Raw genomic sequence first — 27428 nt, 5'->3', positions numbered from 1 at the left:
AGACTAATTCCTCAATCTATTCAACATTTATAAAAGAAAGACATATTAGAGACTACTTTATTTCGATAGCCAAACTCATCTTCCACTGCAAAAAATCATGCCAGCAAGGTATAGTTTCCAAACCAGATTTTAAGAAAGCTTTTGATCAACTAAACTATGACTTCCTCCTAATCTCCCAAAGGCAAGAGGCTTTAGGGTCTATTCTTTTGTGGATAAATATCATGAAAAATTTGGTCAACTTTCTCATTGACTAACTTACTTATATTTTCATATTTTTCAAGATGGATAAATTACTTTCTCATGGATAATATTTATCCATAAAATAGAAGAAAATCTTACCCAACTAGAGGATGTCTAACACTACAAAACAATAAAAATTTAACGACCAAAAAATCAATTGAAAAATAATAAAAATTAGTTGCTAATTTATTTTACAATCAATTATGTGATCGATTTTAATCGATTGCAAAAATCCTAATTGTAAAACTTTGTGATCGATTTAAATCAATCGCAACATCTTGCAATCTATTTAGTGATCGAAAAATAAAAAAATAATTTAAATTTTATAATATTTTATTTTTTAAAATCAATTGCAAAATCGATCGTAAAATCAATCGCTAAAATCGATTACTAAATTTATTAAAATATTTTTTAATAAATCAATCATAAAATTAGTCGCTAATTATTTTTAAATTTTTTTATTAATAAAATTGATTGCTAATTATTTTTAATTTTTAAATTAATATATCGATCATAAAATTGATTACTAATTTTGTTAAAATATTTTTTAATTTATAAAATTGATCGTTAATTATTTTTAAATTTTTTAATTAAAAAATTGATTGTAAAATCAGTTGTAATTTATTTTTTATAATATTTTAATTTTTAAAATAAATCATAAAATTGATCATAAAATTTTAATTTTATATTTTTATATTTTTATTATTTTTATTATATATTTTTTATTTTTTATATATCTTATTTTTTATATTATTATTTAAAATAAAATTCGGCTGGCGCAGTCCATGGAGCAAGGCATGGACCAACGACCAGCTCCCCTCAATTCTCGTGATCCATCGTGGATCGAGGGTATTTCTTGCCCATTTCTTGTGGCTCACGGCAAGGAGAGGCCGTCGCGGGTGGTCGTTGGGGAGAGAGGGCGATCGCAGGTGGGCCGGTGTGGGGAGATCAGAGGGGAGGGGGGCCATCACAGGTGGGTTGATGAGGGGAGGCTGTTGCGGGCGATCGTCGGGGAGGGAAGGGGAGAGGGGCCATCGCGGGCGAATCGGTAAGGGGAGGCCGTCGCGAGCGATCATCGGAGAGGGGAGGGCAGGTCGTCGCAGGTGGGCCAGGGAGGGGAAGGGGGGGTTCGGGTGTTGGGGAGGGGAGGGGAAGAGGGAAAAAGGTCGGAGAGGAGAGGGGAGGGGAAGAAGACAAGTTATAAAGAAGAAATCGGCATCGCCAATTATTTTTTTTTAAATTTAAATTTATGATTGATTTTTTAGTTGAAAAATATATAAAAAAATTTATGACTGAAAAATTGATCACAAACTTAGTTATAGAATAAAAATAATTCAAAAATTTTATGATCGATTTTTGATCATAAAATTAATATTTTACAATCAAAAAATTGATCACAAACTTATTTATAGATTAAAAAAACTAATTCAAAAATTTTGCAATCGATTTTTTGATCATAATTTTTTTTAATATTTTATAAATTATAAATTTTATGTTCAAAAAATTGGTCACAAAATTTTTGAGATATTTTTTAATCTATAAATAAGTTTGTAATCGATTTTTCGATCATAAAATTTTTTTAAAATTTTATAACTAAAAAATTGATCATAAAATATTTTAATTATTTTTTAATTTAAATATTTTTTTTTGACTAATTTTTTGGTAATAAAATATTAAAAAGATTTGCAACCAAAAAATCCATTGCAAAACACTTGAATTATTTTTTAATCAATAAATAATTTATGATTGATTTTTCTATCATAAAATTAATATCTTATGATCAAAAAATTGGTTGTAAACTTATTTATAGATAAAAAAAAATAATTTAAAAATTTTGTGATCAATTTTTTGATTGCAAAATTTTTTAATATTTTACAATCAAAAAATCAATCGTAAATATATTTTACAACTAGATATAATTTTTTTTATTTTTATCTAAATATGATATAATTTTAAAATTTAAAATCTATCTTTATCATTTATTATCTAAATAATTATAATTAGAGTATCATCATAAAATACCACCTCGATTCATTAGCACTAACTATGTCGATCAATAAAATTAATTTCGATGGTCATGAACGATCGTATGATGATTTGATAGATAGAGACCACCAATAGGTCCAAAAAATTATAACAATTATCTTGATGATATTTGTAGCATACTATCAAAATTTTACTTTAGTCGAATATCATTATCATAATTAATTTAGTATAAAATGATTTAGACCGTTAAATAAAAAATGAGTGATCAAAAGATCAGACGTTGTTTGATTATAAGGTGAATTTTTGGATAAATGATCTTTGCTACTACTTTAATCATTTATACAATGGTAATTGTAAAATTCAAATCATGAGTATATGAACCATCCAAAACTATATGTCTCTTAATAGTCATTCTTAAAGTTTTTAAATAATTATACTTATACTTTTATAAGATTTGCTGAACGTGGATGGTTCATATATGTGTGATTTAAATTTTATAATCACCACCATATAAATAATCAAAGTAGTAACAAAGATAATTTATTTAAAAAATTATCTTATAATCGGATGCCGTTTGATCTTTTGATCACTTATTTTTTATTGAACGATCCAAATTATCTCATGCTAAATTGACCATGATAATGATGTCCGATTGAAATAAAATTTTGATAGTATGCTATAAATATCATCGAAATCATCGTTACCAGCTTTCGGATCCATTGATGGTCTCTATCTATCAGATCATTATACGAATATTTGTGATCGTCGAAATTAAATTTTATTGATCGACATAACTAGGACTACCGGATCAAAGACGATCTTTTGTGACGATACTCTAATGATAATTATTTAGATAATAAATGATAAAGATGAACTTTAAATTTTAAAATTATATCATATTCAGAGAAAATTAGAAAAAAATTATATTCAATTGCAAAATATATTTACGATCGATTTTTCAGTTATAAAATATTAATTTTGTGACAAAAAAATCGATCATAAAATTATTTATAAATTAAAAATATAATTTAAGTATTTTATGATCGATTTTTTGATCATAAATTTTTTGAATATTTTACAATCAAAAAATTAATCATAGATATATTTAAATTAAAAAATAATTAAAATATTTTTATGATCAATTTTTTGGTTGTAAAATATTAAAAAATTTTATGATCAAAAAATTGATTACAAACTTATTTATAGATTAAAAAAATAATTCAAGTATTTTGCAATGATTTTTTGATCATAATTTTTTTAATATTTTACAACCAAAAAATTGGTCACAAATATATTTAAATTAAAAAACTAATTAAAATATTTTGTGATTGATTTTTTGCTTATAAAATATAAACAAAATTTTGTGTTCGAAAAATCAATTGCAAACTTGTCTATAGATTAGAAAACAAGTCAAGAATTTTGGGACTGATTTTTTGATCGTAAAATTTTTAATAAAAATAAAAAAATAAAAAGCTTGCAACTAATTTTTTTATTACAAAATAATAAATTCATTTTGCAACCAAAAAATTGATTGCTAAATTATTTAAAAGTTGAATTAAATAATTAAAAATTATTACGATCGAATTTGCAATTACAAATCTATAAAAAATTAATATTTTATAAATTTATTTTTATATTCAACTTTTTTGTTTCAAAATTGATTATAAAATTTTAATTTTGTAACTAATTTTTTCGGTTGCTATATTAATTTCAATCCAAAAATTCAGTTACAAAATCGACCGCAATATCACTGTTTTCTTATAGTGTAAATCATTTTTCCATCAATTAGAAAAATAATCTTTTTAATTCATTCCTATATATCTACCACCTTATAATATAATATAATATTTAATAATATATTATAATATATTATATTGATATAATATATTATATTATAATATATATTATATTGATATAATATATTATAATATATATTATATTATATTATTATATATAATAATATTTATATAATAAAAGGTATTATGAAAAATATAGATAGATCTTAGCAAAATATATATCTTACGCCCTAAGAGGATTGATGCTAAATGGGGTTAACGCCCAAGGTGTTTGCACCCTATAACAGATTCTTCATGCCTTGAGGAGGAGACACGCCACATATCTCATGCCTGAAATTTGGGATGCCTCAGAAGAGTTCGTGGTAAACCAAAAATAAAAGTGAGAAAGGGCACCGAATTCGTTAAGAAGGGATTCAAAAAAAAGATTGAAAGAGAAGTCCACGATCGGTTCCTCTATGGATTAGCATTAGAGGACATCCACTTTGGTACTTTATGGAAATCAATCAAAATCTTTTGGAAGGTATACATATTCTTTCCTTTTGTTTGAGTATTTCTTTTCTGTTTGATTGTAATCATCAAGATGATCTTGGAATTGGATTCAGATCTTATGTTTTCAATTATTGATTACATAATAAAATTTTTAAATTTCATCCTTCGCTGTGTATCCAAATCCCAATAAAAGTCATTATGGCCTAGAACTGATCCAAAATATTTATGTCATGAGCAGGTTTGGGATAGGTCCAAGTTGAGTTGAGTTTGAGTCCAGTCCTGCATTCATTTATTAATAAGATCACATGAACAGTATTTTGTTCTTATTTTGTAATCCAACTAAATTTTGACTGCCATAGAATTATTTACAAACATGGTCAAAACTACATGAATTAATATTTATTGGAACTATAGAATGCTTCAAGAGGTTAACAATCTCAACAGCTTGCATTTTTAAATATTGTAAGATTTGTTTGAGTGAAGAACTGATTTGGAATGATGTCTTCGGATCAATTTAGGTGAGGAAGATCCAAAAATAGATCAGAAGTGTTTGGAACGGATCGAGTTGGCTCGGTCAAAATTTATGGATTCCTGATCCGGTCCAAAATATGAAACGGGTCTAATGTTTGAACGCAACTCGGCCGGAGCAGCTGACGTTAGGTCTAAACGGATCTACTCGGTTCGGTTCAGGTCACCCGTCGTCAACCCGCTCCTTGTGCAGTCTTGGTAGAAACAATCGGATGCTGACGAACTTTTCAAGTGCGACTCCTCTGACACTAAAATTTCCTGCTCGCGCTCCTCTTCCCACGTCAATGGCGATGCCTGGTGAGGGAACGGCCGCCCAGAAATGGCTTCCCCTGGAATCCAACCCCGATGTCATGAACCAGGTCTCCCCTCTTCCTTCCCCCCAAACCCCTATGGCGACCTCAAACTCCCTTCCTCCCTATCAAAAAAATTCTTGAGCAATTTCTTCTCTTACGTGGCTTGTAATCTCCAAGTACTATCGACTTCTATCGTGTAAGAATGATTAATTAGTTAGGGTTTACAATTTTTTAGCTCGCTGAATAGGCACTAGATATGGAAAATATGGGTTCTTGGTTAGGCTTTGGTTATTATTGATACCTGTTGCTGTATCTCTACGTGGAGCAGTTTATTTGGGGCCTCGGCGTTCCCAAGGATGAAGTGGAGCTATATGATGTTTATGGTTTAGATGATGAACTTCTTGAGATGGTGCCTAAGCCCGTGCTTGCGGTGATTTTCCTTTTCCCTGATACTGCCCAGGTAATTCATTCGCTATAGCTCATTTTAATTTCGTAACCAGTTTATCATTTTTTTTTTTTGGGCGTATAAAAAAGTTTCCTTTTTTTCTTTAAAAAAAATCACCTAGTTATCCATTGTTTAAAAGGTTTTTATGTTGTTTTTGTTTCTCGTGACTTACTGGTTTTTGCTTTCTGTTTGCATATTGTTCGGGATGGAAGAAATATATTATGTCTTTTCTTGGTTCAGGTTGGATGGTCTGATAACGAGCAAGTTGTGGGGTGTGGGAAGAAGGTGAGCAAAGTAAACCTTTGTCTATTAACTCGAGTTTTGGGCTATAGATTATCAATGCTGAATTTTCTTGATACTGAAATCCTCCAAATTTGCTATTGATGATGTAATTTAACCATTTGTCTAATATTATGATGCATAGCATTTGTCTGTCCCCATGACTGATTGATAGTATTATGAGCTAGAGCAATGTGCCTATTTGAAGCGGCTCAATTTGTATCAAAATGACTCGTAATGCCTGTACAAAATGTTGCTTTCTGCACCTATCTAATACATATTGGGAGTAGATCATTCCTTTCTTAACACTCACAGACCAAATAAATGGAGATGAAGTATGCAGTCATGTAGAATGCCAGCAGTTAGATGTTTCTATTGGGATTCGAGTACTTGAAAGATAATAAATAGAATAAAAACCTATTCTAACAATAATACCAAAAGTTTAGAAAAATCATACCAATCGCAAGAACACCAGAATTTTTTCGTGGTTCGGTCGAAGCCTACGTCCACATAGGGCTTAGAATGAGAAGGAGATTCCACTATAATAATAATAGTTTGGACTATAAAAATTTTTCTGATACCACATTGGAACACCGCTTCTGATATAAGAAAGAAGAAATCCAAAGATTAAACAAACCTCCAGAAGAACCCTTCTCGATGGAATAACTTTAATCCGAAGTTAAACGAACTCTTTCAAACGACGTTCTCCAATCTTCTTTTCTTGAATGAAGCACCATCTTCAAACCTCTCTTCTTCTCTCTCCCTCTCTCCTTTTGTGGCTCACGGTTTTCTCCCTTTTTCTTGTCTGTGTTCTCATCTGATCATGTCACGACCCCCTTTTTATAGGCAAAAAAGGTAGGAGTCCTTTACAGATTCATCTTCCGCGTTGCAAAAGAATTCCGCACATCCTTCGTTTCCGTGTGCTAGGCTTTTTCGTGCCTCGTGCGATTTCTACGCATTATCCCTTTCGGCACTGTCGTGGCTTTTCCGTATGCCTTGGTTTCACGTGCACAGAACAATCCTAAGCTAATAAATAAGAGTCCATTTTGGACTCTTCTCTTCACCTTTAAACTGGTGGGTCCCATATGACAAAGGACCACACCAACAAATCACTCCCTCCTGACTCGTATGGGAGGTTCCGTCAAGCCTGCAGGGCCATTGCTCCGTCATTGATTTCAACCACTCCTCACTATGTTGGTGCTCCATGGCTTCATAATAGGACTCAGGCTCCCCCACATCCATTAATAGCACATAATCTTGTGGTGGGTATCTCATAGACGGCCTCCGCTCTCTTGTGGATTTTCGGATCTCCTGTGTAAATGGTTCCGCATGCAGCTCAGTTTGAACACCATCCGCACTCTTCAGCCTCGTGATTGTCATATGTACTATCATCTGCAGTTGTTCCCCTATTATCAAGACTCCTCGAAAAAGTATCTGGGCATAAGTCTATAAGGCTACTCGAGGTCGACTTTGGCTTGTTAGGCTTCTCGAAGTCATCGATCGTCTGATCCTCCAAGAAAATAACATCGTGGCTGTGCATGATCTTCTACTCCACAGGATCTCACAATCGGTAGCCGAACTCTCCATCATCACTGTAGCCCAAGAATATGCACTGCTTTGCCTTGGCATCTAGTTTGGACCTCTCATCCTTGGGAATATGCACGAACGTCCTGCATCCAAAAATTTTCAAATAATTATAATAAACATTTTTTCCTAATCATACTCTCTGTGATGTATCACCCTTAAGAGCATAGAAAGGAGAAAGATTAATAACATAGACCACAGTCATCAATGCCTCTCCCCAAAATGCCTTCGATAGTTTAGCGTGAGAGAGCATACTCTTGATTCTCTCGCAGATCATCCTGTTCATCCTCTTAGCAATCCCATTTTGCTATGGCATCTTAGGCACCGTCTTCTCTAATCTGATGCAATTGTGTTGATAGTATTTCTCAAAAGAAACCCTGTATTCATCTCCGTTGTCCGTCCATATGCACTTCAGCTTTCATCCAATCTTTTTTTCAATAGAGACATGAAATTGCTTGAATATATCAAGCACTTGATTCTTCATTTTCAAAGCATATGTCCAAATTTTTCGAGAGTGATCATCAATAAAAATCACAAAGTAAAAGCATCGACCAAGAGTTCTATCACTTATTGACCAAACATCACTGTGAACAAGATCTAATATACTAATTTTTCTTTTAGAGAAAAAGTTCTGAAAAGAAATTCGGGTTTGCTTCCTATCAGGCAACTTTCGCATGTCTTCAATTCAGAACCATCAATAGGAAGAGCATTTTTCTTGATCAAAATTGACATCCATTTTTGGCTCATATGTCCCAATCATCAATGCCACAATTCTGAGATAGAAGGTTCTTTCACTACTTTCACATCTCCCTTATTGAGCTTGGCTTGCATGAAGTAGAGAGAGCCTTGCTTGATGCCTCTGGCTACTGCTAGCAATTTTTTGGTCAGCTTCTACTTGCCGTCTCCAAACACATTGTAGTAGCTCTCCTCGTCTAATACTCCTATCGACAACAGATTCAGATGGATATCTGATATATGTCGAACATTCTTTAATACCAACATGTACCCTAAGCTCATGATCAGGACAATATCTCCAACGTCAATGATTTTTGATTCTCCATCGTTTTCCATCTTTACCATCCCAAAATCATTAGAATGATAAGACGTGAATAATTCTTGTCTCGCTGTAATATGATACGAAGCGACTGAATTAATTATCCAGATAGAGTATTGGCCAGTAGTACCTGTAAAACAATCGTCTGTTGTGCCACAAACAATGATCACCTCTTCACCTGAAGCTATTGCTATCGTCTCATTATCCGAGTTGGAATCACCGTCTGCTTTGTTCTTTAGCTTCTCCTTTTTCAATAATCGGCAATCTTTTTAGAAGTGGCCCCGTTTGCTGCAGTTGAAACATCTACCACTTCGAGACTTAGATCTTCTCCATGATTTGGTGCGGCCATCATCTGAGTTAGATTGGGAGTCCCTGTCCTTGCTTTTTCTTTTTTTTGCGTGACAAGGGTCTCATTGTGGCTCGAGACCCCTTGCTCCTTCCTCCTGGCTTCTTCATTAAGCATACAATCTTTCACCATCGTCTAGGCTATCAAACCCTCTGATGAAGAATTGCTTAGAGACACCACCAAAGTCTCCCAATTGTCAAGCAAGGAACTCAACAACAGTAGGGCCTGGAGCTGCTCATCTAACGCCATCTTCGTTGCGGCGAGCTGGTTTACCAAATTCTGGAAGTTGCTTAGATGCTCCACCATGGAAGTTCCCTCATATTTTATGTTCACTAGTTTGTGAATTAGGAGCATCTTGTTCTACGTCGTCTTTATCTCTCGTACAAGCTTTTCAGCTTCAGCCAGAGGCTATGGGCATTAACCTCTATTGAAACATGATGGAAGATGCTATCATCAATCCATTGCCGAATGAGCCCAATGGTTTTGCGATTCAGCTTCTCCCATTCTCTGTCTGACATCTTATCGGGCTGAGCAATAACTCTCTCGATTGGATTGTAAAGATCTTTGCAATAAAGGAGATCTTCCATGCGAAGCTTTCAAATCGAGTAGTTGGTTGACATCAGCTTGATCATAGTACTTGTCGAATATTGATTCTCCATCTATTAGCATCTTATCTCTTTCTTGATACTCTGGATTCGAGGAACCAGGCTTTGATACTACTTATTTAGATTCGAGTACTTGAAAGATAATAAATAGAACAAAAACCTACACTAATAATAATACCAAAAGGCCAGAAAAATCACACCAATTGCAAGAACACCAGAATTTTTTCGTGGTTCGGCCGAAGCCTACATCCACACAGGGATCAAAGTAAAAAGGAGATTCCACTATAATAATAATAGTTTAAAGTACAAAAACTTCTCTGATATCACGTCTGGAACACCGCTTCTGATACAAGAAGAAATCCAAAGATTAAACAAATCTCCAGAAGAATCCTTCTCAATGGAATAACTCTTATCCGAGGTAGAGCGAACTCAATCGATGTTCTCCAATCTTCTTTTCTTGAAAGAAGCACCCTCTCCAAACCTCTCTTCTTTTCTACCTTTCTCTTTTTGTGGTTCACCATTTTCTCCCTTTTTTCTTGTCTGTGTTCTCTTCTCATCACATCCATGACCCCCTTTTTATAAGCAAAAAAGGTAGGAGTCCTTTATGGACTCATCTTCCACTTCGCGAAAGAATTCCGCACGTCCTTCACTTCCACGCACTAGGCTTTTTCGTGCCTCACACGATTTCCGCACGTTATCCCTTTCGACGCTGTCGTGGCTTTTCCGTGCACCTTAGTTTCACGCACACAGGACAATCCCAAGCCAATAAATAAGAGTTTGTTTCGGACTCTTCTCTTCACCTCCTTTAAACCGATGGGTCCCATATGAGAAGGGACCACACCGACGGTTTCAACATATTTGTTAATCTTCTTTTAATTGGAAGGGTATATGGAGATGGATTCTTAGAGTCGACCCCAGATACATTATGTAATTTAGGTTCTTGATTATTGAGTTATGAATAAGTCTTGGCCTAAATTTACTTATGTTTTCTTCTGCCACTGTCAAATGCCTTAACTGTGGAGCAAAAAGATAGAGATCGAGCACATATTATTTGAGCCTTGATACATCAGTCAGTAATTTGCAGCACTCCTATCAAATGACTCTAATGCTGTTTCATAAGCAGAGAGAATCCTTGATGATTCAAATGTTTTGGCATAAGTAGCTATTTAAGAATGAAATTGGAGTATGTAGCATATCCATTGTCCTTTAGGAAAATATCTTGTGTCAATTTAAGAATGAAAGGTGATGCATCTGTGAAATAGAGTTAAAGCATCCTGTTTCAACATTTCAGTATGAAAACCGAACCTTTTAGCTTGGCATGCATAATCTAGTAAGAAGTCTGAAAAAGAAATAAGCATGATTCTGGAAAGACAATTAAATTATTAAAAGACATACTTCCCATGTAGGATGAATATAAGAAAGATTATCATTTTTGACCTCCATCAGATTTAAACCTTATCTATATGAGAAAGATTATCATTTTTGACCTCCATCAGATTTAAATCTTATCTTCTTTATGTATTGGCTGTATTTTTTTGTTGATAATCAACAGAACAATCATAGCAGGCTGGAAATGGACTTGCATTCAAATTTTGCCCATTGTTGCAACAGACTTGAAGATGAAGACATATTCTGAGTTTATAGCAAATGAACATGATTGCTATTAACAAGAGAAAAGGAAAGGAGAGGATGAAAAGTAAAAAGAGGAAAAAAGGATAAGAAGGAAAAAAGAGAGAGAAAGTGAAAAGGGGAAGGATCGAAACAATAGAACAAGTAAAAGAAAAAGGTTGAAGGTGGAGAGTATGGTAAAGAAAGATGGGTTAAGAAGAAGAGAAAGAATAAGACAAGACAGAGAGAGAGAGAGAGAGAGAGAGAAGGAAAAAGTTGAAGAAGCAAAGGAAAGAAAGTAGAAGAAAATCTGAGAATTGAAGGAAATAGCTGGATGAAGAAAAGTAAAAGTTATACTGTCTGTTATAGCATTAAGTATTTTTCTGCTCCAATATACCATATACATTGTTAGCAAAAGAATATGATATGTGGATTATCTTTTGTTGTAGATATACAAACACATATGGAATTTATAATGAGATATGGCTTGTAACTCAATTTATAACACAGTAGCCCACTAGGGTTCAGTGGCCTTGCCTGGGCAAACTGCACAGACAACATGTCTAAGTGGCTGTGAGTGACATGTCTTCTTTTAAATGCACTTTGTTGGAGAGAGTCATTTCTGAATTAAACATTCGGTTGCAAAGGAGCTTTGCCTTTGTTGAACCTGTAGTAGGAAACCTCCAATTGAAGTATCCAGTTATGCAAACAAATAGGAGAGTGGCTGCATCTATGACATTCTACTAAACATAGTATATCTCAGTTAAACGCATTTAAGTGAGGCTTATCTACTTGAAAAAATAAATAAAAGAGAAGCAAGGAAGATCTGTCATCAGGGAAATGGAGTCTAAAAAAGTTTGTCAGCAGGGTGTCCAGAACAGTTTAAGGACTAGATCTCTCTCCTTATTTAAGGATAGGCAATTGCTGTGGAGTAGAAAAGGTTCCAAGATTTGCAGAGATATGCACTGAGATTCTTATAGAATAATTACTAAACCTCATGAGCATGACATCCTTTTTGTCTTCCCCCCTCCTGTTTTTCTTTCTTTTTGAGAACTATGGTCAACACACCACCAACTAGGTTCAAACTGTGGACCTCTCCCAAGTGGAGAGGGTGCCAACCAGCTGAGGTAAGGTTGTTTGGCATGAACATGACCACCTTTAATGTAGCCGCAAATGCTATTGCAACGCTGCAGCCACTTTATTGTAGCAGTGCAGTGGGAAGAAGGCTTTAAAAGATAAAATACAATTTTAGATTCTAAATCTGAATTTAATAAGATCTTTTAAGTCGAAGTTAAGAGCATAGTGTAGGAAATAAAATAAATTTCAGCAGCAATAAATCTAGATTTACATTAACAGCAACCATAAAAACTAAAAATAAAATATCAACAACTGAGTTCAATACATCAATACCAAGTATATAATAGTCCCAAATAAACATCCACAAATCGAATCTTCCAAGCTTAATTATTAAAAAAGTGGATAGATTTCAATAGAAGGTTAAGAAGGTAATGGGTTACGGTGGTTACGTGACATATTGATTACCTTGGATGAGAAGGCAAAGATCGGTGAGGTTCAAGGTTGCAACTGGTTCACCAGATACGAGGTATCCACTACCACCAAGGTTAGCGGTACCACAGTGGACAAACTCCAGCACGAGAAGGATGAAAAGCAAGAGGATCTAGAAGTAGAGAAGGAGAGGTCGATCCAAGCGTAAGGAAGAAGCGATCATAAATCAGAAGATAGAGGGGAAGCCGAATGTAGAGAGGAGGATTTATTGTTTCTGTGAAGTCTCTTTTTTTCTTCTTTCCCCTTTTTCTTTTCTTTTCCTCTTCTCTGAGAAAAGATAAATCTATTAGAGAATCATGTGGTCTCCGTAAATCTAGATTGGCATCCCCATTTAACTAAAAATAAACAAAAAAATTTGGTTTGATTTTGGATCAACTTATTCAATCTTTCTCAAAATAATTAAGCTGGATTAAATGAAACACCACAAACAAAATAAAGAAAAATAATGACTTGATGAGTAAAATAAAATAACGGCTTGATACGCTGCATCAGTTCTCTCCAGATGGGAGAAATCTCGATCCCATCGAGATAGCCTTTTGATATCCTTGGTATAGGTCCTCTCGAAGCCAGCGCAACTCTACCTCCGAAATCCAGCTTTTATTGGTTATCTGACGTCTTTGCCCACATACCAAATATGGGCAATGTGTACCCCGACATGTCTTAGTCTTGCGAACGTCTGAAATCTCCTGCACAACCTTTGCTGTCATCTGTGCATCTACAATGAAAGGTAGCACCTCGACACTTATAATAGTGGGTGTTTATCTATGGTACTTGAATAAATCACTCATATTGAATACTAGAGAGGTAGGTACTTCTGATGTTAGATCAATAAGGTAGGCATCTTCTCCAACTTGAGAATCTTGAGCTGGCTATACTTCCGGTTGGAAATCTCTCTCATTTCTGAAATAAACCAAAACACTATCTCCTTCACTAAAATCCATACCTCGGTGGTGTAGGTCCGTTACTATTTTATATTTGGTTGTGGAATCTTACAACCTTTAATGAACCTGCTGTTGCACCTCTTGAACCTGTTTCAAGTAGGACTCAGCTTCTGCACTAACTCTACTAGGATATGTAATGAATGTCGATCAAGAAAATGGAGAATAGGATGGCCATAGAGAGCTTCAAAAAGAGATTTTATTGTGGTTCTGTTTGTGAAACTATTATATGCAAACTGAACCTATGGTAAGATTAGATCCCATTGTATTGGTTTTTCACCCATCAAGCATCTTAAAAGGATGCCCAAAGATCGATTTACCATCTCTTTCTATCCATTAGTTTGCGGATGATATGGGCCGCTAAAATTTAATCTACGTCCTGCTCTGGTCATCAAAGTTATTCAAAAATGACTTAAAAATTTAGTATCCCTATCTGATGTGATTGACCTAAGAATGCTATTTAGACGCACAATTTCATTGAAAAATAGTTTTGCAATATGTGATACAACAGACGTCTTTTTATAAGGAATAAAATGGGCCATTTTAGTAAAGCGATCTACAACCACAAAGATTGAGTTAGCATATCGTGCAGTTTTGGATAGGCCAAGAACAAAGTTCATAGAGACATCTTCCCAAGGAGTAGAGAGAATGGAGTGAGGAGTATATAAACCCGTGTTCTATTTTTTATCCTTAAATGTTTGATTGGTCATACAATATTGAACGAATCATCTGTCTCTATGCACGTTTGGTCAATAGTAGCGCTCTTGAACTAATCTTAAGATTTTATCCCATCCAAAATGCCCCCTTAAACCGCTATCGTGTAGGTCTTGAATCAAGGACTCTCTCTTAGCGAACCCTCGAGGATGCATAACTTGGATTGCCTAAAAGGTACCCGGACTCAGTGTAGAAATCAGAGAACAAACTAGTGTCGGGAGACAAATATTTTTCTATGATAGGTCCGAAGTAAGGTCATCTTTGTATTGATTCTCATAGTCTCAAGCCCTATAATCTGTAAGGAAGCAGTGGCAAGGAGATGGTCCTACGGCTGAGAGCATCAACAACCCAATTGACTATACCCTACCTATGTCTCAAGTGGAAAGTGTACTCTTGTAAAAACACAGCTCATCTGGCATGCCTCTTGTTAAGGTTCTTTTGAGAATTCAAATAATGCAAGGCTTCATAATCTGAATTAAGGTTTGCGGACTGGTACCGATGGCTGTATCGACTGACCGACGATATGGTTCGGCATGCTCTTATTCCGTTCCGAACGGAAACGAACCGATGAAGAAAAACAGAGCCAAATCGGAGAAAAAAAGAGAGAAAGAGAGAAATAGAGAGAGGGAGAAAGAAAGAAAAAGAGGGAGGGAGGTCCGTCGGAGGGACTGTCGGAGGGCCTTCGGTGGGCTGTCGTGGTCTGCGAGCTGCGTTTACGCCCCCTGCGGCTCCGCGACATGAAACAGGGGTGATCCGCCCATTTTTCATATTTTTTTTAAATTTTTTTTTAAATGAAGCCGGCATTAGATTTGCCGACATGACTTGAGTAAAGCCAACAAACCCTATGCCGGCTTCATTTAAAAAAAAAATTTAAAATAATATGGGAAATAGGGGCGGATCGCCCTGTTTCATGCCGCGGAGCTGCGGGAGGTGTTTACGCCGCCCGATAGCCATGACAGCCCGTCGGAGGCCCTCTGGAGCCCCTCCGACGGATCCCCTCCCTCTTTTTCTTCCTCTCTTTCTCTTCCTCTCTTCTCTTTTTCTCTCTTTTCTTCTCCGGCACCGGCATGTGCCGTTTTTCATGTAGGAACCGTCTCGATTCTTCGTTGGTATGGTTCGGCACGCTCCGAACTGATCGGTTCGAGACGGTTCCGAAAATGCTGATCTGAATTAAGGATGAACTTCTGATGAATCAAATATGGTCATCGGTACTTTAAAGCCTGCACGATCGCACAGAACTCGAGATGATATGTAGAATAACGTGATCAAGCATCATTCAATTTTTTACTAAAAAGGACTATGGCTTGTCTTGAGATAGCATAGTCCCTATTTCCACATGTGAGGCATCACAATCAACTTCGAATACCATATCAAAGTTAGGTAGGGCAAGTATGAGTGTGCTCGTGAGCCTGTCCTTAACCATTTTGAAGCTTTGTTCGATGTAGGAGTCCAACGAAATTTTCCTCCTTTCAAACAGTCTGTGATCGGAACAATCAAAGAACTGAAATTTCGAATGAAGCATCAATAGAATGACATAAGTCCATGAAAGCTTTGAATTTCAATTATGGTTTTTGAGGTTGTCCAATCTCGAATCATTTTGATCTTAGCAGGATCTACTTTAATCTCATTGGCAGATACAATATAGCCTAAAAAACTAAGGCTATCAATTAGAAAAGTATACTTCTTAAGGTTTAGATACAACTGAGTTTTTCTCAAGGTCGGAAGTACTTGTCGTAGATCGTTTAGATGGAATTCAAGACTCGTGTTATAGATCAAAATGTTGTTGAAGTGTACCACGATGAATTTTCCAATGAACGGCCGCAACACTTGATTCATGGTATGCATGAAAGTGCTTGGGGCATTGGATAGCCTAAGGGGCATAACCAACCATTCATATAGTTCTTTGGTTTTGAATGCCGTTGTCCACTCGTCTCCTGGTTGGATATAGATTTGGTGATATCCGCTCTTCAGATCGACTTTGGAGAATATCTTCGCACCCTCTAACATGTGAAGCATGTCACCAAGCCTAGGGATGAGGAACCTATACTTTATCGTGATCTTATTGATAGCTCGACTATCTACGTACATCCACCATGTTTCGTCCTTTTTGGGAGTGAGGAGAGCAGGTATAGCCACGGGACTTATACTCTCTCTAATGTACCCCTCTTCAACAAGTCAGTGATTTGTTGATACAATTCTTCAACTTCTACTAGGCTCATCCTATAGTGAGCTAAGTGTGAGAGACTTGCCCCTGGCACTAGATCAATACAGTGCTGGATATCTCTCATAGAGGGTAGGCCATCAGGGAGTTCCTCTGACATGATATCAGAAAACTCGTCTATCAGTGTTCGAACAATCGACGGAACTTCAGAGTTTCCATTGTTTCTTTTATCACTAAGGCATAAAGCATAAGGGATCCTGCTAAGATTTTGGCAAATTGAGATTTGTTCAAAGTCATTATGAATTGCCCCTCGATGGATGATATTTTTGGGATAAGTCTAACTTAGGCTGTGGCTTTGATGATCTTTTTGTTGTCCTTGATGACTATGTATGTGTTCTCCTTTCCGTCATGTATGGTGTTATGGTCAAATTGCCAGTCTTCCTAAAAGCAAGTAACATACATCCATAGGCACTATATTGCACCAAACTTGTTAGTATAAGTTTTTCGGATGAAAAACTTAATCAAACTTCGTTGCGTTATTGGAACCTTATCCCCATCTTTAAATCATGCAATTCGATAAGGTTGTGTAAGCTTTTCAATTTTTAACAGAAGCTTGTCAACCATCTCTTGAGAGACAAAGTTCTTTGTGCTCCTACTATTAGTTATGATAGAATAGAATTTTCCTCCAGCACTGCAGATAGTTCAGAAATGACTACGTCGTCTCCAATTGTCCTTCATAGTTTTGGGTGCTATTAGGACTCGAATGATCATTAGATTTGGTTCAGTAACTTCAGCAGTCTAATCGAGGATTTTGCTATCTCCAATAGCATCTTTCTCTTGCATTTCGACCTCTTCGTCCTCTTCACTTTCATTGGCATTTTCAATCAAATTTGTTCAAGGCTGAAATTGTCTCAAAGGACACTCTAACGACTTATGACTCGGTTACTTACACTTGTAACAAGTGATTGGATCCCGGGGCTTAGGACCTAAAATCTCCTTATCCTTAGTATCAACAATAGGTTTTGGAGGGGTTGGATGCTATATTTTGGGGTTGGTTTGTTTCCTACGGTGATCTTCCCACTTGTATTTCCCTATTGGAATATTTGCCTTTTCAACATGGACTCAGCTTTAAGTGCGTGACGTAGGTTGTGTTGATTTGCAGAAAATTGCAAAAGATTAATTCATCCTGAATTTGAGGACGAAACCCGATAAGACAGCGAGCTATTTGCTGTTCTTCGTCCTCCTTAAGGTCATCGTGAGCCTACAAGATATAAAATTTCTGAATGTATTCTTGCACTATCTTAGATCTCTGTCTAAGATTGTGAAGGTTTTGGAATAAGATTTGTCGATAATCAGTTGGGAGAAATTTTTCTTTAAGCTTCTCTTTCATTCTTTCAGAAGAGGCGATTTTCTCCTTGTCTTTTCTAATCCTATCATTTTGGACTTACTTTCACCAAATTAAGGCATGATCTTTCAACTTAAGGGAGACAAATTTGACTTTTTTGTCCTCGGAGAATTTTTTCACTTGAAGAATTGTTCTAACTTGTCTCAATCTAGAAACTCTTTAGGTTCTAGCCTACCCTCGAACTCACTAACATCCACCTTAATACCTTGATCCCAACATGCGGTGTTCGCTTGATGTTGGGTTGGCCAATTTCTCATAGGAGGTAAGTCGAATCTATCTACATCAGGGTCGCTCTTAGAATTGGTAGCTACATCCTTCAAGTGTTGACGAGTCATGTTCATGGCTTCTAACAATTGTTGTATTTGATTTAGTTGGTTTTGCATATTTCTCATAGCCCCTTGTTGTCTCTCATATGCCTCTCTCCCATCCCTAGGGTTTTTTACGTGATTGTTTGGCATTTTGAGATGCTAATGGCCCTACAATGAGGTATTAATGATTTGAAAAGTTGTGGACAGCCAACAAGATGCAAGACATGAATCTTCAACACTTTTTTTTCAAACTTTTTAGACAACAAAGAAGTGGCAGGTGAGACAAGCTCATGCCATGTACGTGTATTGATATACGGTTCTAATAATGCATTTGAATGAAAGCCCTTGGATCAGAACTTGCTCAGATACCACTTAATGTAGCTGTAAGTATTGTTGCAGGGCTGCAGCCATTTTATTATAGCAGTGCAGTAGAAAGAGGGCTTTAAAGGATAAAATGCAATCCTAGATTCTGAATCTGAATTTAATGAGATCTTTTAAGTTGAACTTAAGAGCCTAGCGCAGAAAATAAGACAATTTTCAGCAGCAATATAATCTAGATTAGATTAACAGCGACAATAAGAACTAAAAAAAAGTGAAAGATCAACAACTAAGTTCAATACACCAACACCAAGTACATATAATAGTCCCAAAGAAACATTCGAGAATTGAATCTTTCCAAGCTTAATTATTAAAAGAAACTGAATAGGTTTCAGTAGAAGGTTAAGACGGTAATAAATCACGGTGGTTACATGACCTATGGATTACCTCCGATGAGAAGGCAAAGGTCGGTGAGGTTTAAGATTGCAATTGCTTCACCAGATGCAGGGCATCCATGACCATCAAGATTAGCAGCACCATAGTGGACAAACTCCAGCATGGGAAGGATGAAAGGCAAGAAGATCCAGAAGAAGTAGAGAGAAAGGAGAGATCAATCTGAGTGTGAAGAAGAAGCAACTATGAATTAGAAGATAGAGGGGGAGCTATATGTAGAGAGGAGGATTTAGGATTTTTGTGAAGTCTCTTTTTTTTTTTGTCTTTCCCCTTTTTCTTTTCTTTCCTTTTTCTCTAATAAAAGATAATTTTTTTGGAGAATCATGTGGTCCATGCAAATCTAAATTGGCATCCCTGTTTGGCTAAAAATAAACAAAAAGATTTGGTTCGGGTTTGGATCACCCTATCCAATTTTTCTCAAAATAATTAAGCTATATCGAATCAAACACCACAAACGAAATAAAGAAAAACGATGACTTGACGGATATAGCAAAATAACGGCTTGATGCGCTGCATCAACCATGAATGTTGATTCCCTATAGATAGCCCCAAATGGCCTTTGTAGAAGAAAAACTGAGAGGCTGCATGCCCAAAGTTTGTGCTATCGACTTGATGAGAACTTTAACATGTCAATAAGTTGCCACTCACCCTCAGTCTTCATTGATCATGTGGAGAAACAGGAATGGCAAAGATCAATACGAAGAGGCAAAAATGAAGTTATAGGCACACAAGGAAACTTGAACAAGAGAAACAATTCGTCAAGGAGATAAAAAGGAGGTATTAGAGGACCCATACAGTTAATACTGGTAAAGAGGGGAGATAATTTAACGAGGATTTTACCATGCTCCTAACAAATTGTCAGGCAAACACGGGCAAGATCAGGCCATATATCAAACTAACAATATATGGTAGTTTCGAATATGTTTCTGCACCAGTTTACAGCAGCATAGATTAGCCAAGGTTAAAAAGAAATCCAACAAAAAGTAGTGTTTGTAGTATACTGTTTTGAATCTTGTGGCAAACTTATATATCTTTCTAGAGATACAAGAGTGATTTTCGATACCTTTATTATCACAAAAGATATGCTATTTTTGTAAGGTATTTTCAGCTTGATGATGAGGCATCAGGATACAAAACAAAAAGATATATAACAATATCACAATATGTATGAAAAACAAGCACACATATATGCATATTATGTATTTGCATGTAGTTCCAAGTGAGATTAAGTGTTAGTTAAAGGGATGGGGAAGAAACTTTTTGAATTGATTCTGTATTAAATCTGTATGCATATTGATCCAACAGTTTTCTCTTCTAGGCTACATGTAGTAGTATAGCAGGAAGACAGATTTCATTTTCCTATTTTTTTTCAAAATAAAAAATGTCAGGATGGATGAAGAATAGTTTGCTTCTTGACTGTGTGATTGTTGCATGACAGTCAGATGTAATTTAAAATTTTAGAAAAACATAATAAGGATAATATGTGATCTTGGTGGTCATGTGCAATGAAGATCGGAAGCAATAATAAAAAAGAAAGCCCTTGCATTTGCATTGAAGCTTCAAATAAAGAATGGAGAATACATAAAAGTACATGGATGGAAGTTGTTCAGAGAACCTGAGGAAGCTAATGCGGATGTATTGTTTGGCCCTGACAAGACATATAGGTGAAGCAATAAGATAACATTTTTTTGGTTATAGTTAATGTATGGATGTGCAATGAGTTAATCATTTAAGATTTTTCTTTTCTTTCTTTTGTGTTTTTTCACAGGAACCTAGTGACAGAGCATACTTCTTGAAACAAATTGAATCTTTGGGAAATGCTTGTGGAACTATTGGTCTTCTCATGCCATAGGAAATGCAACTTCAGAAATACAGTTAAGTAAGTTTCTTACGTCTTAGATTTGTTGGTTGCAATATTCCCTTTTTTGATCACCTAGATTTTTGCAAATCATGTTATACGTGCTTGTTTATTGAATATTCTGTTCATGCCTATAGGTTTGTGGCAGTCCTTATGTTTTCTGTCACATTTGCTCCACATCCTGATCATCAAGACTATTGATTGGTCCAAGCACCATACTCATCTTTGCTGGCAAGATAAAATGGAAACCTGCTAGTCCATACCAAGTTATTTGTTTTGGAAATATGAGAGAGATAAGATAAAGTTGATACATAAAACAGCTTGCTTGCTAGACAATGCTCTGATTTCTTATAATTTTACAGAATGTATGATAAAGTTTGTTAGCTTAATAAAAGAAAATATTGTTTTCTTTAAAACTTATTGCACAAGCAACAACACCATGATCAAAACAATGTAAGACAGTACTACAATGATGCATGAAATAAAAACTGGTGTATGGCATTTTGAGTTTTCCAATTAATACAACGCAAACACCACTGTCATCAAAAGGCATCTCCACCTGCCTCATCTTTTCATGTGTATAGCATGTTCTTGATGCTTGGTAAGTTGTGCATCTTGATAAAAGCTGAATCCATCTCAAAATATCATGTATGGAGTGACTTCTGGTTTGTAGTTTTGCTTTCTGGATTAGCTTGATATCTCTAGGTAGAATCATATTTACTAAACTATTTTGATGTCTTGCAAAAGATGTTAAATCATTATTGACATAAATTGCAGTTTATCTTATTTATGCGAAGACTGGTGTAGTCTAATTACTAAGATTTTTTAAATCTTATTGTTGCCCTTATCAGACAACAATGCTGATATATTATCTACATTATTATTCAAAACATATTAGTATCCAAGTTTTCCTCAAGAATGATAACAGTATCCATCAAGATTTTGAACATCAGTATCGGTGGCTGTTTTGGCCGGCCGGTGGCATGGTCCGGCATGGCCCCTTACTGGACTGGACCGGTGCGAACCGATGAAGGGAGGAAGGGACAAATCGGGGAGGAGGAAAAGAGAGAAAGAGAGAAAAGAAAGGAAGAGAAAGAGAGGAGGGGAGCGACGGAGGTTGAGGCAGCAGAGAAGTCGCAAGTGGCCACCTGAGGATTGCACAGGCCCTCGGAGGGCCGCGGTGGCCACCACGGCTCCACATCGTCTGCGGGAGAAAAGAGAGAGAGAGAGGGGAGAACCAGACCGAGGGAGGTTCGCGGAGAGGCCACCGAAGGGTCTCTGGCTGACCGCCAAGCGGCGTAAATGCCACTTTCGGCTCCGCAGTCGTGAAATAGGGGTTCAAAAAAGTCCTCTGTTTCAGAGACTTTTTAAAAAAGTCCGACAACAGTAAAGCCGGCGCCCTCCGGCTGGCCGCCAAGTGGCATAAATGGCACCTCCGGCTCCGCAGTGGTGAAACAGGGGTTCGAAAAAGCCCCCTGTTTCAGGGACTTTTTTAAAAAAGTCCGACAACAGTAAAGCCGGCAATGGATTTGCCGACTTTACTATTTTTGGATTTTTTAAAAAAGTATTGAAATAGTGAAGCCAGCAAATCGATTGCCGATTTCATTGTTTTTAATTTTTTTTTAAAAAACTTCTTAAAAAGTGAAGCCAACAAACTAAGTGTCGATTTCACTGTTCTTCTTCTTTTTTAAAAAACAGTCGACGCGTAAAAGGGGATCGCCCCTATTTTGTGGCCACGACTTTGCCTGCACCGTTTCCGCCATCCGATGGTCACGATGGCTACCCAGAGACCTCCAGCGGCCCCTCCGCCGTCCCGTCCTCCCGTCTCCAATGACCTCTACCTCTCTCTCTTTCTTGCTCGTTGCGGCAGCTCTATCGGGCGAACCAAGCCATAAAGGATTTTGCGGCCCTCCGGGGCCACAAAGGGCCACCACCGGCCTCCGACGGCCTCTCCCTCTTCTCTCTCTCTCTTCTTCTGTTTCTCTCTTCCCCTGCACCAGCATGTGCCGTTTTTCCTGCCGGAACCGTCTCGGTTTCTCGCCGTTCCGGTTCAGCACGCTCCAAACTGCCTGGTTTGGGACGGTTCTGAAGACCATGACTATCCATGTTTTCGGGTGTTAAAAAATATATATACATATAAGGTGGGTTCAGTTTCCATATACATGATAAAATTAGATCAACTTTCAAGGTCATGTTGTAGTAAGATTAGAAGCATTCTCGGGCAGACATAGAAGTCTTTCTTATGTCTAGCATTCCCCCAATTTTATAAACTTAAGGGTTCTGCCAGCATTGATAAGACACATTACAGCTCAATAGGTTGGTCAGGGACACCACCTCTGGTTCATGGCAATCTTTTAGTTTGCACAAGTATTTGTAGGATGTAAGCTCCTCTACAGTCTTTTGGTCAGCCATTTTATACGGTTCAGTAACCATAGTACATATGTTTGAACTGATGGCCTTTCTGGTCATGACTGCTTGTTAAAGTTTTTTTTCCCATAACATAAACCTAACATGTTATATGATTGATCCTATCACCAATACTAGATCATTTGATCTGCTGGATTAGGAGATACCATGGAGGCGTTCAAGGAGCTTGCTCCATGTGCACTGGCATGAAAGGTTCATCTTAAGAAGCTGTCTTTATGCTTTTCAGTTGTACTGTATTCCATACTTTTCTGTAATTTATTTTTTCTATTATGTTAGGACAATTGGTGTTGCCTTGCTATTCAAGTTGTTTGTTATATTGTTTGAATGTTGTACTGGAAGGTATGAAGTAAGGAAGCCAAAGTTCTTGTATTGGAGAACTCTAAACCATTTATAACAAGAAATGAGTGTTGTTTTTTTTAAAAAAAAATAATAATTTTATACATATGATTCTTTCTTTCAGTTGACGGATCATGCTTGGATAGGTTCTTCAAGTCAACATCCAAAATGGATCCACTTGAGGTTCTTATCCACATTTGCTTTTGAAGTTTAAAGTAGGAGATATATTTTCTGCTGTTTTACTGACAACAGTCATCTGCTTTTCAGCGTGCTGCTTTTCTTGAAAAGGACACAGAAATGGAGAATGCCCATTCTCTAGCAGCTACTGCTGGTGATACAGAGGTACTTTTGACATGAACAATATTTGTATGATAGATTGCCAAAGCCATCAAGCCAGATTCAGGGCTTGATTTTTCTCTGTGAGGGATTCATATCATTTGTAGGTTTACTGGATCTTATACCCATTTTGCATGGAGTAGTTTTGTGACAATAACCTTGACATTTGTGGGACCTTTTCCTAAGCATTTGAAAATTTGCATTTAGTGGATGATTTTAGGAAGATCTGAAACTAGACCTCCTTTTTTTTAAAAAAAAACAAGTAGATATCGGTTTCAGCTTAACTTTTGAAGGAAAAGGTAAACTGAAGCTCTTCATTTATTCTATTTCGCTCTTATGAATTCTCTAACTTGGTTGCTGGATTTTTTTTTTATCAGGCTTCTCCAGATGTAGATGAACATTTTATTTGTTTCACATGCGTTGATGGTACGAATGGTGAATCTGTCTTCCATCATCTTATAAACTTAGTGACTATTTACCATTTAAATGTACTTGTGCCCTTTCATTAATAATTTAATTTTTTTAATATTAGTTATTCTCTTTAATTAATGACATAAAACCACACAATTTTTGGATTTATAGGAGAACTTTATGAGCTTGATGGGATGAAGTCTCAACCAATATCACATGGTTCCTCATCACCTGCCAGCTTATTGCAGGTATTCTGCATCTTTGTTGCCTATCTTCCTACTACAAGCCATTTCATCCTTCCAGCAGCACTACTGCCAAAAAATTAAAAAAAAAAAAAAAAAAATCAGCACGAAAGAGACTAGTTTGCTATTTTCAACTGTTAACATTTTCAAACAACTGCAAAAGCATCAAACTTATGTGCAACCTGAACTACCATATCAATGGACTTATTTTAATGCTCAAAATGCTACATGTAAGATGGAAGAGTCAAACAATTATTAGGAGTGACAATCACTCAGTTTGATTGCAGATATCTTTGTAAATGTTGAAGGATTACATCGTTCTGATGCATCCTTCACCAGTTTTGGGACACAGGCCCAATTTGTACTCTTTTGCTTCTTTATTTTGTGAATTCTACGACCAATGAATCGGGAACTTGTTTGTGTACAGGATGCTGTAAGAATTATAAAAGCCATGATCCAAAAAAATCCTGATTCACTCAACTTCAATGTCATGGCACTCTCCAAAAAAACAAAGTGAAGATCATGCGGTCGCCACCACTGATTTGACATTATTTTATGGCAGGGACTTGTGTCAAAAGAAAATGCTGAGGAAATGGTGAAAGGGAAACCAACAAATTTGATATGTATTTATTCTGCAAGTTCGCTTGCCATGATTTGTCATGTATAATTGTTTGCCTAGTGGGACCTAACTGTATACATCTCCAGATTCCTTTTCTTCTCACAAAATTCCCAAACTTTCATTCTGACAAATTTAAGTGACCTCCAGTCTTCATTCTATAGTTTCTACAACCAGTGAATACAGTTTGTTCAGAAAATACTTGATCAACCTTGGAGTCACCTTTGTAAGATGTGGTATTTTTCCATTGGCTATTGCTGCTGTGCCCAAAGTCATCATCTATGTACTTAAGCTGATCCGGCTTTGCAGTCACTGTATCATTATTTTTTTTCTTTTCTATCTTTATAAACTATGTAATTCTCTAATCCCATGGAGTCAATTTGGTTCCTAACAATGTATTGTACATATTTTAGCGCACCATTTTATTTGAGAGCATAGCTTGTGTTTCTCTTTGTTAGATGTGCTTCCTTGGTGCATAGATCAGTATCTCATGTTAGTTGTGGACACTTATTCCAGCATGTGCCCTTGATCTTATGGTAGTGAGGTGAAAGGCCAAATTGAAAACATGAGCTGTGTAATATTGAGGTTGAAATTTGAATATCAGAGTCAGAAGGAAAGCTAGGGCCCATCCTTCAATCATTACAGCCAAAATAAATGGATTTTCATTTGAAATTGTCACATCCCAAACCCGTGTCTGGATCAACCATGTGATATGATTACATGAATTTTAGAGAATGTCCAAAGATTATGCAAGATCTAAATAATAAATAAGTCCACAAAATATTGAAAGAATTATAAAATTATGATCATATTTATCAAATCAAATCAATCCATCTTTATTGGATAAGGTTTGCAAGATTGAAGTTTACTTTGGAATGCAAAGAAACTGTTAACAATGCTTAAATTTGGCCAGGCAATGTCAAGTATATTCTTCCTATCCTGTGCTACATAACACAGGAATATACGGATGTCAACGGTTCCGCTTTTTTATGTTATTATGCAACTATTGTTATGCCTAACTTTAATACATCATTTTGGTTTCCAGCACAACATTTTGGCGAAACCACTTTTGTTTTTAACTGAGATGGAGCGATTTTAATGTTTTGGACTTGCTTACATTTGAGGCTTATGATCTCATTTCTAAACAATTTGACTTATTAGATATAAATATCCTATCATTGAGTGCAATATTAAGTTTAAAGAAAAATTATAGAGATATTCTTTCAAGTTTGGATCATTTTTACATTTAGATCCTAAAAGTTTAAAAAGTGTCAATTAGTCACTAAAATTTCAAATTTGTTACTATATCTATCTGGATTCTAACATCATTAAAAGAATGAGAAAAAGAATAAAAATATCCTTACTTAAAGAAGCTATCTTTTGACATTCATGCATTTGGCACAAATCTCGAAATACTCCATTCTTTATCATTCATCCACCTGCACAGATCTTAAAGCACCTCATCCTTGCCATTCATTTGTCTCATAAATTTTAAAGTGCTTCTGCCTTAATCATCCATCCGCATGCACAACTCTTAAAGAGCTTCATTTTGTCATCTTTTCCCTGCACAGATCGCAAAACATTCTGCCTATAATCCATTTGTCTAATAGATTTTAAAGTGCTTCATCTGTGATGCATTGGCTTGCACTGATCTCAAAGCGCTCAGTCCTCTATCATCCATTTGTCTGTAAAAATCTTAAACACTCTATCTATCATCCATCTTCTTACATAGATCTTAAACATCTATTCTTAGTTATTTTCTGTCTGTAAAATTAAAGTACTCCATTCTCTATCATTATCTATTTGCACAAATCTCAAACACTCTTTCTCTATCATTCATCTACTTGCATAGATCTCAAAAGACTTCATCCTATATATTTATCTCCTTACACAAATCTTAAAGCACTCATCCTCTATCATTCATCCAACTATATGAATTTTGAAGTACTTCGTCCTTTGTCATCTATATTTTGCACAAATCTCAAATGATTTCTCCTCATCATTCGACCATTGCATAGATCTCAAAGCATTCCACCTCTATCTCCATTTGCACAAATCGTAAAGCACTTCATCATCTATCATATAT

At 36.0% G+C, this 27428-nt stretch overlaps 1 protein-coding gene across 1 annotated transcript; it reads left to right on the top strand.

Annotated features, from left to right (window-relative positions):
• The first annotated feature begins 5223 nt into the window (after positions 1–5223).
• On the top strand, positions 5224–25798 carry LOC105061524 (ubiquitin carboxyl-terminal hydrolase 3). Its single transcript, XM_073256145.1, is given in 11 exon segments — positions 5224–5398; positions 5661–5792; positions 6018–6062; positions 20628–20726; positions 20885–20954; positions 20957–20995; positions 23862–23920; positions 24005–24079; positions 24451–24499; positions 24656–24732; positions 25154–25798. Coding segments are annotated over 11 exon segments (882 nt in total). The 5' UTR covers positions 5224–5251; the 3' UTR covers positions 25244–25798.
• Positions 25799–27428: the final 1630 nt, after the last annotated feature.

The sequence above is a fragment of the Elaeis guineensis genome, chromosome 4 (assembly GCF_000442705.2).
Source record: "Elaeis guineensis isolate ETL-2024a chromosome 4, EG11, whole genome shotgun sequence".
NCBI lineage: Eukaryota > Viridiplantae > Streptophyta > Magnoliopsida > Arecales > Arecaceae > Elaeis > Elaeis guineensis.
The sequence above is the reverse complement of the archived record's forward strand: the minus strand, read 5'-3'. Positions and strand labels throughout refer to the sequence as shown.